This window comes from Salmo salar, chromosome ssa11 (assembly GCF_905237065.1).
Source record: "Salmo salar chromosome ssa11, Ssal_v3.1, whole genome shotgun sequence".
Classification (NCBI taxonomy): Eukaryota; Metazoa; Chordata; class Actinopteri; order Salmoniformes; family Salmonidae; genus Salmo; species Salmo salar.
The window spans coordinates 76,663,892-76,681,533 of NC_059452.1; the positions used below are offsets into that span (position 1 = coordinate 76,663,892).

The window sequence follows — 17,642 nt, forward strand, 5'->3', positions numbered from 1 at the left end:
TAACTTTTCTTAAATTCCTTCGTTTTCCAGAAATCCTGGTTGAATTATTACCCATTTATTCCGGAATCCTCCAATCTGGATTTCTGGAAAGTTCCTGGAATTTTGCAACCCTAGGCCCTAGCCAAACACACACACTCACTCTGGACCTATGTGGAAATAACCCTGGGGCTGGCCAGGATTGTGCCTGACTAAAATAACACCCTAGCAGGACCCGGGCATGGGAGGGGAGGGTGGGGTGGGGTGGACAAAGTGTCTATTGAGGCTGAGCTTGGGTCAGGTCTGCCCATTTTGGTAGAACCAACCTCAAAGAAGAAAAAAACATAGGTATGCAGTATGCACTGGTCCTGGATCAGCATTCCCCTCCCCAAACCTTCAAATGAATCATTGGAGTGCAAATAAAACAACTTGCCCTGGAGTCAAACAAAATACCTATACATCCTAAAGGGTGATGTGCTGTCTCAGCTCTTTTACAGGTACACAGGCTACATTGAAATGAAATCAACTGGCTCTCAAAGTGTCTCTAGACGGGACAAAGACAAATCAACATGACAAAGCCTGACACATAAGGCTAACACATAGACTAAATGGCAATAAGATGGTTAATATAATGGCAATAAACATGTTAAATAATGAGAATGATTGCCTAAACGATTCCACCCAATATGTAGGTTTTACCAGCTTACCCCCGACCCATGTGAAATAGGTCATAGAGATAATGATATAAAGCTTAAGAGGCCATCGGTACACCAAAGAGGATCATTTGAATTGGACAAACCCAACATAGGCTGCCTAAAATAATCCTTACATTTGAGCACCCCTCTTTCTCTCCTTTTAAAACCCACCTACTTATGGCCAAGATTATGAGCTCTCTCTATCGCGCCTGAACTCTTCCATGCGCTTTCAGCTTGAAATTCTTCTCTCAGTCTTAAGTTTCCATGTGGCTATCTCTGTCCCCTCTCTTTCGACAGCGTTTAAGTCAGTGTGTCCCAATTTTCCTGTTCCATATTTCAGAAATGTAAGTCTTTCCTTTCAGTGTCAATCGCTGTGGCTAGCTGTGGAAGAAAATATCCTTCCATTCTTGTCTAGTAAGATGAAGGTCTATTTCAGACTATGCATGTAGTACATGAGGAAGTGGGTCTGTCAGAAAGCTAACTGAACGTAAACAATCCAATCATCTGTTCAGTGGCACTGCTTTACTGATGCTCCACTGACAAAGCTCCGTTTCAGCCCAAGCTTCCCCTGGTTACTTCTCCATTGAATGACGCTTGTATTTGACAGCACTGAGAGGGAGATGTTTTGTCTTTCCCCTCTTTCGCTCTCCTCTCACTCACTCTAAAGAAGCAGCCATCTTGGATTGACTAACATGAATACAGTTCATCCTGAACAACACCCACTTCAACAGGCCAAAGGGTCATGAACGAACAATTACTATTGTTGTTTACAGCAAGACCATCTACCATGGGAAGAGAGCGATCACGGAGTGTAGGAAAGGAAGAAGAGATGGGGGAGAGAAGTCCTAGCTAGCAGACGGGCTGAATCATCCACAGAGACAGTACCTTCTCCCTACGAACAAACAGCCCAGCTAGCTACAGTACGGACAAACAGCCCAGCAAGCTACAGTACAAACAAACAGCCCAGCTAGCTACAGTACGAACAAACAGCCCAGCTAGCTACAGTACGAACAAACAGCCCAGCTAGCTACAGTACGAACAAACAGCCCAGCTAGCTACAGTACGAACAAACAGCCCAGCTAGATACAGTACAAACAAACAGCCCAGCTAGCTACAGTACGAACAAACAGCCCAGCTAGCTACAGTACGAACAAACAGCCCAGCTAGCTACAGTACGAACAAACAGCCCAGCAAGCTACAGTACGAACAAACAGCCCAGCTAGCTACAGTACAAACAGCCCAGCTAGCTACAGTACGAACAAACAGCCCAGCTAGCTACAGTACGAACAAACAGCCCAGCTAGCTACAGTACGAACAAACAGCCCAGCTTGATACAGTACAAACAAACAGCCCAGCTAGCTACAGTACGAACAAACAGCCCAGCTAGCTACAGTACGAACAAACAGCCCAGCTAGCTACAGTACGAACAAACAGCCCAGCTAGCTACAGTACGAACAAACAGCCCAGCTAGCTACAGTACAAACAGCCCAGCTAGCTACAGTACGAACAAACAGCCCAGCTAGATACAGTACAAACAAACAGCCCAGCTAGCTACAGTACGAGCAAACAGCCCAGCTAGATACAGTACAAACAAACAGCCCAGCTAGCTACAGTACAAACAGCCCAGCTACCTACAGTACAAACAGCCCAGCTAGATACAGTACAAACAGCCCAGCTAGCTACAGTACAAACAGCCCAGCTAGCTACAGTACGAACAAACAGCCCAGCTAGCTACAGTACAAACAGCCCAGCTAGATACAGTACAAACAGCCCAGCTTGATACAGTACAAACAGCCCAGCTAGCTACAGTACGAACAAACAGCCCAGCTAGCTACAGTACAAACAAACAGCCCAGCTAGCTACAGTACAAACAGCCCAGCTAGCTACAGTACGAACAAACAGCCCAGCTAGCTACAGTACAAACAGCCCAGCTAGATACAGTACGAACAAACAGCCCAGCTAGCTACAGTACGAACAAACAGCCCAGCTAGCTACAGTACAAACAGCCCAGCTAGCTACAGTACAAACAGCCCAGCTAGCTACAGTACGAACAAACAGCCCAGCTAGCTACAGTACAAACAGCCCAGCTAGCTACAGTACAAACAGCCCAGCTAGATACAGTACAAACAGCCCAGCTAGATACAGTACAAACAGCCCAGCTAGCTACAGTACAAACAGCCCAGCTAGCTACAGTACAAACAGCCCAGCTAGATACAGTACAAACAGCCCAGCTAGATACAGTACAAACAGCCCAGCTAGATACAGTACGAACAGCATCCACCACCTGGTCACAACACATGCATGTACGCTTTGGCACAAACACACACACACACTGCTGACAGCGTATTAGCCCCAAGATATGTGTGAGAGTATGTGCGTGTGTGTGTGTGTGTTTGTTTGTGTAAGTGTGTTTGTTTGTGCGTGTGTATTCTGTTACGCAACGGGAGAGCTCGTCCCATCTGTGCCTCTCTACAGACCCCCATCCCTGACCAGTGAAGTGAGAAACCCCAAGTCAGCCTTGCAATCTGCCTCAGCCGTACTCATCATCTTCACCATCAACCCCTTCCTCTTCCCCTTCCTCTTCGTACTTTGGTGTGAGACGTGCAAATCAATCCCAGAACAACAGCAAAGGACCTTGTGAAGATGCTGGAGGTAACCGGTACAAAAGTATCTATATCCACAGTAAAACGAGTCCTATATCGACATGACCTGAAAGGCCGCTCAGCAAGGAAGAAGCCACTGCTCCAAAACCACCATAAAAAAAGCCAGACTACAGTTTGCAACTGCACATGGGGACAAAGACTGCACTTTTTGGAGAAATGTCCTCTGGTCTGATGAAACAAAAATTTGGCCATAATGACCATCGTTATGTTTGGAGGAAAAAGGGGGAGGCTTGCAAGCCAAAGAACACCATCCCAACTGTGAAGCACGAGGGTGGCAACATCATGTTGTGGGGGTGCTTTGCTGCAGGAGGGGCTGGTGCACTTCACAAAATAGATGGCATCATGAGGCAGGAAAAGCAACATCTCAAGACATCAGTCAGGAAGTTAAAGCTTGGTCGCAAATGGGTCATCCAAATGGACAATGACCCCAAGCATACTTCCAAAGTTGTGGCAAAATGGCTTCAGGGCAACAAAGTCAAGGTATTGGAGTGGCCATCACAAAGCCCTGACCTCATCCTATAGAAAATCTGTGGGCAGAACTGAAAAAGCGTGTGCAAGCAAGGAAGCCTACAAACCTGACTCAGTTACACCAGCTCTGTCAGGAGGAATGGGCCAAAATTCACCCAACTTATTGTGGGAAGCTTGTGGAAGGCTACCTGACACGTTTGACCCAAGTTAAACAATTTAAAGGCAATCCTACCAAATACTAATTGAGTGTGTGTAAACGTCTGACCCACTGGGAATGTGATGAAATAAATAAAAGCTGAAATAAATCATTCTCTCTACTATTATTTTGACATTTCACATTCTTAAAATAAAGTGGTGATCCTAACTGACCTAAGACAGGGAATTTTTACTAGAATTAAATGTCAGGAATTGTGAAAAACTGAGCTTAAATGTATTTGGCTAAGGTGCATGTAAACCTCCGACTTCAACTGTAAGTATTCACAACCCTGAGTCAATACATGTTAGAATCAGCTTTGGCAGTGATTACAGCTGTGAGTCTTTCTGGGTAAGTCTCTAAGAGTGTTGCACACCTGGATTGCACAATATTTGTACATTATTATATTTTTTATTTTTAAATCTCTGTCAAGTTGGTTGTTGATCATTGCTAGACAGCCATTTTCAAGTCTTGCCATAGATTTTCAAGCCGATTTAAGTCAAAACTGTAACTAGGCCACTCAGAAACATTCAATGTCGTCTTGGTAAGCAACTCCAGTGTATTTTTGTCCTTGTGTTTTAGGTTATTGTCCTGCTGAAAGGTGGATTTGTCTTCCAATGTCTGGTGGAATACAGACTGAACCAGTTTTACCTCTAGGATTTTGTCTGTGCTTAGCTCTATTCTGTTTATTTCTATCATAAAAAAACACTCTAGTCCTTGCCAATGACAAGCATACCCATACCATGATGCAGCCACCACCATGCTTGAAAATATGAAGAGTGTTACTCAGTGATGTGTTGGATTTGCCCCCAAACATAACACTTTGTATTGAGGACATATAGATCACTTCTTTGCCAAATGCTTTGCAGTTTTACTTTAGTCACGCCCTGATCTGTTTCACCTGTCCTTGTGATTGTCTCCACCCCCTCCAGGTGTCGCTTATTTTCCCCAGTGTATTTATCCCTGTACCAGTTCATCTTGTATGTTTCCAAGTCAACCAGCGGTTTTCCTGTTCTCCTACTTTTTGCATTCTCCTTTTTCTAGTCCTCCCGGTTTTGACCCTTGCCTGTTTCTGAACTGTGTACCCGCCTGCCTGACCATTCTGCCTGCCTTGACCATGAGCCTGTCTGCCACTCTGTACCTCCTGGACTGATCTGGTTTTGAACTTATTGCCTGTCCACGACATTCTCTTGCCTGCCCCTTTGGATTAATAAACATTGTAAGACTCCAACCATCTGACTCCTGTGTCTGCATGTGGGTCTCGCCTTGTGCCTTGATACTATCATTAAGATAGTATTGTGGAGTAAGTACAATGTTGATCCATCCTCAGTTTTCTATCACAGCCATTAAACTCTGTAACTGTTTTAAAGTCACCATTGGCCTCATGGTAAAATCCCTGAGCGGTTTCCTTTCTCTCCGGCAACTGAGTTAGGGAGGATGCCTGTATCTTTGTAGTGACTGGGTGTATTGATACACCAACCAAAGTGTAATTAAGAACCTCACCATGCTCAAAGTAATTTTTACCTATCTATCAATAGGTGCCCTTCTTTGCAAGCCATTGGAAAATCTTCTTGGTCTTTGTGGTTGAATCTGTGTTTGAAATTCACTGCTTGACTGAGGGACCTTACAGATAATTGTATATGTGGGGTACAGTGATGAGGTAGTCATTTTAAAATCATGTTAAACACTTATTGCACATAGAGTCCATTCAACGTATTATGTAACTTGTTAAACACATTTTTACTCCTGAACTTATTTAGGCTTTCCATAACAAAAGGGTTGAATACTTATTGACCCAAGACATTTCCGCTTTTAATTTAAGTTTCTAAAAACATAATTCCACTTTGACATTATGGGGTATTGTGTGTAGGTCAGTGACACAACAGCTCAATTGAATACATTTAAAATTCAGGCTGTAACACAACAAAATATGTAAAAAGTCAAGGTGTGAATACTTTCTGAAGGCACTGTAAGTGACCCCGCTCTGCCATTAACACCCATTTTTATTTAACAAGGCAAGTCAGTTAAGAACGAGACATTTCTACAAAATAAAAAAACTGAAATACCTTATTTACATAAGTATTCAGACTCTTTGCTATGAGACTCGAAATTGAGCTCAGGTGCATCCTGTTTCCATTGATCATCCTTGAGATGCTTCTACAACTTCATTTGAGTTCACCTGTGGTAAATTCAGTTGATTGGACATGATTTGGAAAGGCACAACCCTGTCTGAATACTTTCCGAATGCACTGTACTTTGAAGAACGACTAAAATAGTGATTGTTGTCAGACAGCATAGGCAGCAGCTCTATAGAGATGAGATGATGACTTGGAATGAAATTAAGTCATCAAATAAAACAAATGTAATATACACAACAACTGAAATATTGAATTAAAGTAAAGTGATGTGAATAAATGATTGTTAATAAACGGTAAATGGGTAGTCACTACCATCATGGGACTTTTATTAATTGTTTTAATTGTATTCTGTGTTACAGCATAAAAAAATAATAATATAAACCAAAATCCGTGATTATTTATTAGTAATCGAACTAAAACCGAACCGACCTCAGAAAGCACTAATCGCTCATAACTAGGTACGAAATGGCAGGAGTCAACAAATTCTCAGTAGGCGGAGCCTAGTATGCAGATATTTGTTGCTTAGCCTACTGCATTCATTTTTACTAAACAGTACATTCTAAAAAGTATATAGTACGATTAGCACACAGTATTCAGTTTAAGTAGGTAGTAGGCAAGCCAGATTTGGCGCCACACCCTAAGTACAGGGGTTAGTGTGCATCTGCTGCCCCCCCACCACCACCATCAGAGAAGACAGTCTTATCTGCCTCTCTGCACACACACACACACACACACACACACACACACACACACACACACACACACACACACACACACACACACACACACACACACACACACACACACACACACACACACACACACACACACACACAGGGCTCATCCTGGCACAGCAAAGGGCGCCCGCTGCCAATGGCCCGCAGCTCTGTCTGCTCCGCCAGGGCTGCGGCGGGAGGGCAGGCGCTAAAACGCCACTCACTTCGTCAGCAGAAAGCCCAGGGACACCGGGCCAGAAGGAGACAACACTGCAGCTAGCGCCAAGCATAGCGCCCACGCCTCTAGCTCCAAGCCAAACGGCTAACCGCTAACCTGCTCTGTTAGCTGGGCAGTAACTGGGCCTCGAGGCTACAAACAGGTTAAAGATACTGAAGCTGATTGCTTGGGAGAGAGGGGGAAAATATAGCTTTCTTTGTCTAGGACTCCAGTAAAAGCTTCTAGAAAAAAGCTGGTTGGGTTTCAGAAATAGTCGTGGGCTGAGTCAGAAGCCTCTCTCTGCCTGCTTTCTAATGGTACCCCGTTTCCTAATATAGTGCTCTACTTTTTACTAGCGTTCCATGAGCCCTGGTCAAATGTAGTGCATTACATAGGGAATAGGGTGTCATTTAGGATGGATCCTCTGTCTCCCCTGGCTGGCTGCGGCTTGCAGACACACACACACACACACACACACACACACACACACACACACACACACACACACACACACACACACACACACACACACACATCTGCTCTGTGAGGCTCATGTAGCCCTCTAATACCCCTCACAACGAACGTACCTTGCTCAGAGACAAGGGAGGGAGGAGACAAGAGTGTCAGAATTCACTGAGAGAGAAGAGTGAATGAGGGGAAAAGCTGCTCACACAGACAAAAGAAAACAATGCTGACAATTCATTGTGCAGCTATTTTTAGGAGGAGCCCATGTCTCACAAGGCTTAGCGGCTCTATGACCGTGCAATGAACAGGCAATGAAGAGAGCACTCAGTGCAGGCACTTAGTCGGGTTTCTATGGGTCGTCTCAGTCAAGAGGTCAAACCTGACATTTTAGCCGAGGAACATGTCAAGTACCAGAAACTACACCTGAGAATCAACGGCACCAATGCAAGGACCTGCAGTTGTGAGATTTAAGTCAAATAAAAAAATAGAAACCGTTGGATTTGATTTAGATGCTCTAAATCCTACCAGTGTGGATGATAAGGCTCTATGCCCATTCTCACTCCTTCCTTACATGGCAGTCAATCAACCCTGCCAGGCAACGGTCAGCGTGCGACTGCCTCTTCAATCTCCAGACAGGAACTGAGCAGCAACTAGAGCTAAGATTAGAGAGGGCGGCGGCCACTCACCCAGGTCTCCATGGAAACTGCTGTCATGGGGGGCTCTGCTGGCCGGCGTGGTGTCCGGGTCGAGCGGGGGCCAGATCTGGCCGGTCTTACGGACGCTCACGATGGTGGCTTCGGACATGACCACGTGGCCCTGCTGGCGGTGGGGACGCTTCTGGGACTGTGGCGTGGGGGGGGCTGCTGCTGTCAATAGAATGCTGGGAGTTCTGAGAGTTCTGCGAGGGCGAGCGGCTCTTCTCCCTGAAAGGCCGGCGGTAGGCCGTGGTGGGGCTGGGCGACACGTGGCTGGACTGGCCAGATGAGAAGTCCTCCTCGCTGGACGTCAGGTTCTCATTGGAGCTGCAGTCTGGTGTGTAGCCGCCGCCTCCGCCCCCCACATCCTCAAAGCTCCCGGGAGAGTAGGAGCGCCGGGGCCAGGTCAGGTGGTGCTCGTCTCCAACGTGGTCCCTCATGGTGACGCCCCCTTTCCCATCCCCCCCGCCCTCGCCCATCATCACCCCGCCCACGTAGACGCTGGTGTAAGGCTGGAAGTCAGAGGGTTGCCATGGGGGTGGAGGGGGGCTGTTTTCCCCCGTTGGTCTTGGGGTGGCGTGGGTTGGGGTCCCCGTCCTCATACTCAGCATCGTACCCACAGGTGCTCTCTGTAGAGCGCCCCCTGTAGACAGGCCGGGTGCGGAGCTCGCCTGCCACAGTGGCCAGGTTGCCTGGCAGAGAGTGCAGGGACCTCTTGCGCTCCATCTGCATGGCCTGGCTGCCCAGGGTGCTGATCTTGTCAGAGACGTCTCGGTCGTTGACCCTGACCAGGCCCCTGTCATGGTGGAACTCCATGTTGGTGTAGAAGGGCTGCTGCTTCTCCTGGCTCTTCCCTGCATCCCCGGCAGAGTGAGAGTTGGCCCGCTTGATCCTCTCAAAGTTGGACCTCAGCGCTGCCACCCCCAGCCCCATGCCAAGCTTGTCATTGGGGTCAGACGGTAGGTCCTTGTTTGAGGGTGGGTTTGGGCGGCGAGGGGAGATACCCCCTTTCTGTTTGGAGGGCGAGAGGCCGTCTGTCTCGCAGGGCTCTGCCTGCTGGGGCACCTCGAAGGCAGACTGGAGCTCCAGCTCGTCACCGTGGGAGGCTGACTTCCGGGCTGTAGGGGGTCTCTGTTTGGACCTGGCCTCCCCCACCGACTGGAACCGGCTCCGCTCCCCTTGTTCCTGTACGTGTGGCTGCTGAGACTCAGCACCCAGCCCTGCCTGGTCCCCTCCCTCATTCATCTGGGCCTTCCTGAAACCCCAGCGCTGGCGGTCATAACTCTTCCTCTCCTTGGCCAGCAGCGTCTGCAGGTAGATCATACGGAAGCGCTCCTTGTTCACCTCCATCTCCAGCCGCCGGATGGAGGCTTTGCACTTCTCCAGCTCCTGCTCGATGCCCCCCACCGACCTGAGCTCCATCTTTGGGGGGTCTGACTCGGGGAACTGAGCTTTCCACGCTTCAATAAATCCCACCGGCTCCACCATTGTTGACATTTACTGTATAGCAATACAGATCTGACCCGGGTGATGTCACCAGTAGCCGTATTTCTCGCCTATCATCCAGTTTCCAACAGGGGGAAAATCGGAATGTACCTAGAGAATCTACAATAGAAAAAAACCATTCATTTTAATGGTATGATAAAGCAGTTCAAAAACGGACAATTTAACTGTTGTCACGTCTTCACAGATTTCGCAGACAAAATATATTGTATTGTCAACAATAGAAATAGAAGTATTTCCAGTCAAACGCCTGCTCTGCATTATTCCTGAATGACCACTTGCAGAATGAGAAAAAAAAATCTGTCTCGACACAATGACAGCATCTGTCCTCCTGAGCGGATGATCTGGATCTTCCGTGTGATGAGAAAGTGATAACGGCTCTCCAACTACTTACTTTACATTTTCTCATTCAATTCACTTTATTCCATCATTGATGATCCTCGTTCATTCACATGACAACATCCCTGTTCCATTATTGCCTCCAGTTGTTCCAAGCCCTTTGTACCAGCAGCGTCCAAGGAGAATGGCATAAAAAGAGAGAAACCCGAGAATTCTAGAATTTTCCCACGACAAAATTCATTTTCTCCTGTTGCTATTCGAAATCGATAATTAATTATAATTTGTTTTGCCTTGTTACCCCATGTTTTCGGGGTCCCTTGTCAATGTACAGTTTATCCAGACATTCCCCGTTCCTCTCCTGTGCTTGTGCTTCGTGTTCCCATCTCAATCTCGCACTGGAGACGGAGGCTGCAGGAAAGGGAGGGACCAGACGCAAAATGATTGACAGTGGCCACACTCGGTTTCGGTTCAATTAAAGAGACAGGGCATGGATGTAGTCAACAGTATACCACAGAACAATTCTTATTCCGTTTTCAGATAATAATACATTATTCCGGAGGTGGATAATTTATTGATATTTCAGTCAATCCTATAAGCATAATATATAGTCGAGACTCATGGATGTAGTCTATATTCTATGCATTGCAGTTCGGATGGTAGAAAGTGGTGTTAAAAAATATTATTGTGTTCTCTCTTCATTTGGACAAAGAAATGGCAATTATAATAGGCTACAGTGATTGAAATCAAACTGCCGTGCAGGTGTGATACTTGTGGGAGCGTCGGAATTCCTGAAATGACACCAGACTGCCACCGTGTGGCTGTTCACCTAAAGTGCATACAGTAGTAGGTTAATGATTATACTCACTTCAAATCCACAATATACACCGAACAAAAATATAAACACAACATGTAAAGGGTTGGTCCCATGTTTCATGAGCTGAAATAAAATATTCAAGACATTTACCATGTTTAGCCTGTTTCTACATTATTTTGGCATTAATACGTGTCACATATCAGTTGGCAAACAATGTGAAAAATATATATATTGAGTTAATAAAGCCTCATACAAACATGGTTTCGCTTTGCTTTCTTGAGTAAGGCAGCTCCAAAATGCAGGTGTTTCAGCCTAGCTCAGTGCTTTCTGTGGTGGAGGGGCAGCCAGCGGAAATACAGAGTGTAGGGGTTGGTAATCTTCTCTAGTTGTGCCGTGACTGGCTCAGTGTTCGGTCACTCATGGGACACTATGTCACCGCAAAATCTACAGAGAGAGCTAGATAATACACTGCTCAAAAAAATAAAGGGAACACTTAAACAACACAATGTAACTCCAAGTCAATCACACTTCTGTGAAATCAAACTGTCCACTTAGGAAGCAACACTGATTGACAATACATTTCACATGCTGTTGTGCAAATGGAATAGACAACAGGTGGAAATTATAGGCAATTAGCAAGACACCCCCAATAAAGGAGTGGTTCTTAAGGTGGTGACCACAGACCACTTCCCAGTTCCTATGCTTCCTGGCTGATGTTTTGGTCACTTTTGAATGCTGGCGGTGCTTTCACTCTAGTGGTAGCATGAGACGGAGTCTACAACCCACACAAGTGGCTCAGGTAGTGCAGCTCATCCAGGATGGCACATCAATGCGAGCTGTGGCAAGAAGGTTTGCTGTGTCTGTCAGCGTAGTGTCCAGAGCATGGAGGTGCTACCAGGAGACAGGCCAGTACATCAGGAGACGTGGAGGAGGCCGTAGGAGGGCAACAACCCAGCAGCAGGACCGCTACCTCCGCTCCGCCTGCTAGGAGGAGCAGGAGGAGCACTGCCAGAGCCCTGCAAAATGACCTCCAGCAGGCCACAAATGTGCATGTGTCTGCTCAAACGGTCAGAAACAGACTCCATGAGGGTGGTATGAGGGCCCGACGTCCACAGGTGGGGGTTGTGCTTACATCCCAACACCGTGCAGGACGTTTGGCATTTGCCAGAGAATACCAAGGTTGGCAAATTCGCCACTGGCGCCCTGTGCTCTTCACAGATGAAAGCAGGTTCACACGTCTGGAGACGCTGTGGAGAACGTTCTGCTGCCTGCAACATCCTCCAGCATGACTGGTTTGGCGGTGGGTCAGTCATGGTGTGGGGTGGCATTTCTTTGGGGGGCCGCACAGCCCTCCATGTGCTCGCCAGAGGTAGCCTGACTGCCGAGATGAGATCCTCAGACCCCTTGTGAGACCATATGCTGGTGCGGTTGGCCCTGGGTTCCTCCTAATGCTAGACAATGCTAGACCTCATGTGGCTGGAGTGTGTCAGCAGTTCCTGCAAGAGGAAGGCATTGATGCTATGGACTGGCCCGCCCGTTCCCCAGACCTAAATCCAATTGAGCACATCTGGGACATCATGTCTCGCTCCATCCACCAACGCCACGTTGCACCACAGACTGTCCAGGAGTTGGCGGATGCTTTAGTCTAGGTCTGGGAGGAGATCCCTCAGGAGACCATCCGCCACCTCATCAGAAGCATGCCCAGGCATTGTAGGGAGGTCATACAGGCACGTGGAGGCCACACACACTACTGAGCCTCATTTTGACTTGTTTTAAGGACATTACATCAAAGTTGGATCAGCCTGTAGTGTGGTTTTCCACTTTAATTTTGAGTGTCACTCCAAATCCAGACCTCCATGGGTTGATAAATTGGATTTCCATTGATTATTTTTGTGTGATTTTGTTGTCAGCACATTCAACTATGTAAAGAAAAAAGTATTTAATAAGATTATTTCATTCATTCAGATCTAGGATGTGTTATTTTAGTGTTCCCTTTATTTTTGTGAGCAGTGTATAAGCCCCTTGGGTGCTGCCATAGATTTACGTTAGAAGTGCCCATCCAAGAAGGTTCAAGGTCATTGGCCACAGATAAAATTGTTAAATCACATATCTCCCGTTGCTTTGGTTGGACTGATCATGTCAACATCATACTTCAAAATATTAGCTAGCAAGCTAGACAAGCAATCATCCTCATGAGTTAAGTCGACAATCTACTGGCAAATCCTTTTCAATCCTTGTCATATGAAGAGAAATTATAGATAAAACATATCGGTGCTCATCGGCCATTGGACATAAACATTATACAACAAGTTGGAAATCGCAAATTCAACAATAAGTGGTTTGGAAGAAATTAGTGGCTAACTGCAAGCGTTGCAAAGCAATCACTAGCCTGCTATTCGGTGGAGTGGGTGTGTGGTCCAAGTCTGGGATTAAGGGTCTCTTTTCCAAGATTAAAAGGATAAACATTCACAGGCAACACCATTGGCCAGAAAAGGTTGAATACATTGGCCATGCTGTCAATACAGCATGACTTCTTCCGCGTTCAAAAGAACGGGAAACTCAGACTTTAGTGAGTTCAACATAACTGGAAACTAGCTCTGACAGGAAAAATACGTTTTGGACTCGCAATTCCAAGTCGAGAACTCGGGCCTCTTTCTAGAGCTCCGACCTGAAGATCACTGACATGATTCGACCATGTTTTTTTTTCCAGAGTTCCCAGTTGTCTTGAAAGCACCATAAATCCAGAGAATGCCAGACATTGATGACAAAGTTTCATGACAAAATTTGCCCACAAGAAGTGCCGGGCCACCTTCCTGTTCAGCACAACAAGGTGAGTCCAAAAATGTACTGTATGTTGCTGCATAAATTATGTAATATGCCAGGGAGATATCTATACTGTAGCTAAGAAAGTAATACTAATTGTATGTTGTGTAGTAAGCTATTAGTAGCCCATGTGCTTACTGTTCTGACTTGACAGTGCACATGTAGCCTATAGCCTGTTTTAGAGAAATGTCATCATTGAATATTGTAAGAGCTTTCACTGGCGTCTTATATACCCCCTTTATTTATCCCAAGGTTCTGACTTGGTGTACAGCGAAAATACTGTAAGAATGGCCCATGTTCTGAATTCTGTCGCTGTAAATTTCAAAAGTGCAGAAAACAAATCGTTTTTTTGACTACATCTGTCTTAGCTCACTCATTGTCAATATAAATGATCCTCTCATCGTTCCCTTATGCCATAGTTTTTACATTTGAATTGTCAGTAGAAACCACATTTGTTTAAGCAAGTCAACCATATCAGGTATGGTTTTTAAAAAGGCATTAAATTAGGTTGAATGAACTTATCGCTGCCAGACAAGCCTCCGCTGTTAGCCAGGTGTAGCGATGGTAAGGATTCACTCCATGGTGCTGAAAATAAAACTCTGCTGTTGGGTCAGCTTTATGTAGGACCTAACCGTTTGTCACCGTTATATAGTGCAATTAATGTATTGTTTAGTTTTGTGGCTTTGCTGGCATGCATATACATATCTTTTTTTGCCCCACCAAGATTTGCATGCTAAAATCGGCGCTGATCATTACATGGAAAATAAAAGGTCACTCTAAAGTCCGCAGTTTTGTCACATAACACAATGCCACAGATGTCTGAAGTTGAGGGAGCGCAAGGTTGGCATGCGGACTGCAGGAATGTCCACCAGAGCTGTTGCCATAGAATTGAATGTACATTTTTCTACCGTAAGTCACCTCCAACTTTATTTTAGAGAATTTGGCAGTACGTCCAACCGGCCTCACAACCGCAGACCCCGTGTATGGTGTGTTGGCAAGCCGTTTGCTGATGTCAACGTTGTGAACAGAGTGCCCCATGGTGGAGGTGGGGTTATGGTATGGGCAGGCATAAGCCACGGACAACAAACACAATTGCATTTTATTGATGGCAATTTGAATGGACAGAGATACTGTGATGAAATCCTGAGGCCCAGTGTCGTGCCATTCATCTGCCGCCATCACCTCATGTTTCAGCATGATAATGCACGGCCCCATGTTGCAAGGATCTGTACACAATTCCTGGAAGCTGAAAATGTCCCAGTTCTTCCATGGCCTGCATACTCACCAGACATGGTCACCCATTGAGCATATTTTGTATGCTCTGGTTTAACTTCTACAACATTGTGTTCCAGCTCCTGCCAATATTCAGCAACTTCGCAGCCATTGAAGAGGAGTGGGACAACATTCACAGGCCTGATCAACTCCATGCAAAATAAATTTGTTGCGCTGCATGAGGAAAATGGTCACACCAGATACTGTTTTCTGATCTACGCCCCTACCTTTTAAGGTATCTGTGACCAACAGATGCATATCTGTATTCCTTGTCATGTGAAATCCATAGATTCTGGCCTAATTTATTTACTTCAATTGACTGATTTTCTTATATGAACTGTAACTCAGTAAAAAAAATATTGCGTTTATATTTAAGGTAAACATAGGAGTACAGTAGTAGTAAAGTAGCTTTCTATTCCCAATTTAATTTTGTATTTTTCCCATAATAGCTGATATGTGAACAATAATACATCCATCCATCAAGACACACAGCCTGATCGCAGATTTGGCAATGAGTGAAAGCAAGTTGTATCACAGACCGACACTCCGGCTACAAGACAAGGATTGACCCCGATAAATGGTTTCAGTGGTTTATTAGACAGAAACCAACCTGTGATGCATGTTACAATCATTTTGTGCAGATAATGATCAGTCATATTTACAATGTTCATGGGTTTCAACATAGTTAAAACAGCTCTTAGCAGATAGAGGCATCACAGTTTAACTGCAGCTTCAATAACTTGCATGGCATTGCTAAGACAAAAAGGGACATTTTTTTTTCAACATGTATAGGCCACAGCTATATTGCAAGTCACTGATAAATCAAAGTCACTGTCTTGTCTTCTGTTTGTCACGAGCCACAACTAAGAGTCAGTAGTCGAGTGGTTATATTGTTACGGTTCACTCAGCAGACCTCAGTATCTCCCGGACCAATATTGTGCAAAATCCCAAACAATGTCATTGAGAAATATTTTTGATCAGTGATAAAACACAAATAGTATTTGTGATACTGTAGTATAGGTCTCTAAAATAAATCTAATATGTCAAGCAGAATTGCACGATATTATTTTACTATAGAAATGTAGATACATTACATGGCTACTTACAGGTGAAGGGCATGCACTACTATGTATTGTACATGGAGAGAAAACTACGATGTGAAATCTTGAAGGTGGGAAGAAGGTTCTTCATGCAGGTGGGAATGTCAGGGACATGGAAGGCTTCCCTGTATAGAAGAATCCAAATGGCATCTCTCCCCAGTCTAACATTAATGTAAAGAAAAACACTCGAACCATTTTAACCCTCCCCCACATTCCTATACCATCTCATTCCACTTACTACTTGGTCATCTTTTTCATAATAAATTGTGAATATACTGTAAATGCATTGTACCCATGTCTGCACAGGTTACACATACAATACGAGTCATGATATCGGAGGTGCGATGCTACCCAGGACACATGCTGGACAGGACAGTTAGTCTCTGCAAATATACTATCAGACTAGATGGAATGGTAGGCTTTAATCCTCACCTGTAGAGAAAGAAAATATGATGAGTACAAATATCAGCACAGAAAATAAAACATTTAAAAAACAATTTCTTATTTGGATTTCCAAAAGACAATGTACAGCACAGTATTATTTTCTTGCAGACAACACTAGACACCCACACTGATATCTGTGATTGTGTGGGAGCATAAGCTTAAGGTGCAAAAGTGTTCATGTGCAAGAAAACAAAAAGATGTTCTCAGGTAAAGTCCGTTAAAAGAATGGTGACATACTAGATTTATGATATAAATTTGAAATAGAGTCGATTCAATATCAACCACAACCAACTGAATCAGACTTCTATGCGCAACATCAGCAGCCAATCAGGCCTGTTTTTAAGTGTGCAATAAATTACAAAAAAAGAAAACGTTTTAGCCTTACAGTCAAAAAGCCCATCCTGAGTCTATAGCCAGTCAGAGACAAGTTAATTCAATCTGATGAGCGGCAGCCCTAGCCATCATCAAGTTGCAGTGACAGCAGAGCTGCCTGAGCACCAGATGGACAACTCTCAAAATGACAACAGCAGAAATGGATTGATCTGATGGGCTCAGCTGGTCAAAGTCAATCATCTAATGCTAAATATATGCTGATGCCTGCAGTTAATCAAAGTTTTATAGCTAAGTCAGTTCTGTTATCAATTGTTGGTATAAGCGATTGGTGTGTTAAGGAATGTGGAGGAGGAATGTAATACTCACTAGTGAAAGGGAAGCCAGTGGAAGGCATTGAAGGAGAAAGCAGTTGTTAAAGAACACACACAGTGCAATCAAACCAAGGCCTCTACCAAAAGACATGCTTCACACAGAGGGAAGTTCTTACGTTGGATTGCTGAAAATCAGACCCATTTAATAAGCCGATAACGTGATCGTATGGACTCCTACTCTAAAAGTATACGGCACCTTTCAGACTTGTAAGCCCCCCAGAGGGGAGAAAAATACTCTAGATCAGAGTTCTGTATAAACACATCCTGACAACCACGTCGCGACCAATAAGCATGAAGCATTCAAAGACTTGGTACATTATCTATATTCAAGTAGGTGCCCATCCAAAAACCACACTGTATAGAAATGATCTAGACACCATTAGCTTAGTCCTGGTAAAGAAAGACAAAAACACATTG

General features: G+C 45.0%; 1 protein-coding gene across 1 annotated transcript in view; it reads right to left on the reverse strand.

Annotated features, from left to right (window-relative positions):
• LOC106563116 (breakpoint cluster region protein) overlaps nt 1–10,463 on the reverse strand; it is a 134,710-nt gene extending 124,247 nt beyond the window's left edge. The window contains 3 exon segments of the mRNA XM_045689934.1: nt 8,218–8,395; nt 8,397–8,759; nt 8,761–10,463. Coding sequence (XP_045545890.1) covers nt 8,218–8,395; nt 8,397–8,759; nt 8,761–9,723 — 1,504 coding nt within the window. The 5' untranslated portion in view covers nt 9,724–10,463.
• Between the last annotated feature and the right edge of the window lie 7,179 nt (nt 10,464–17,642).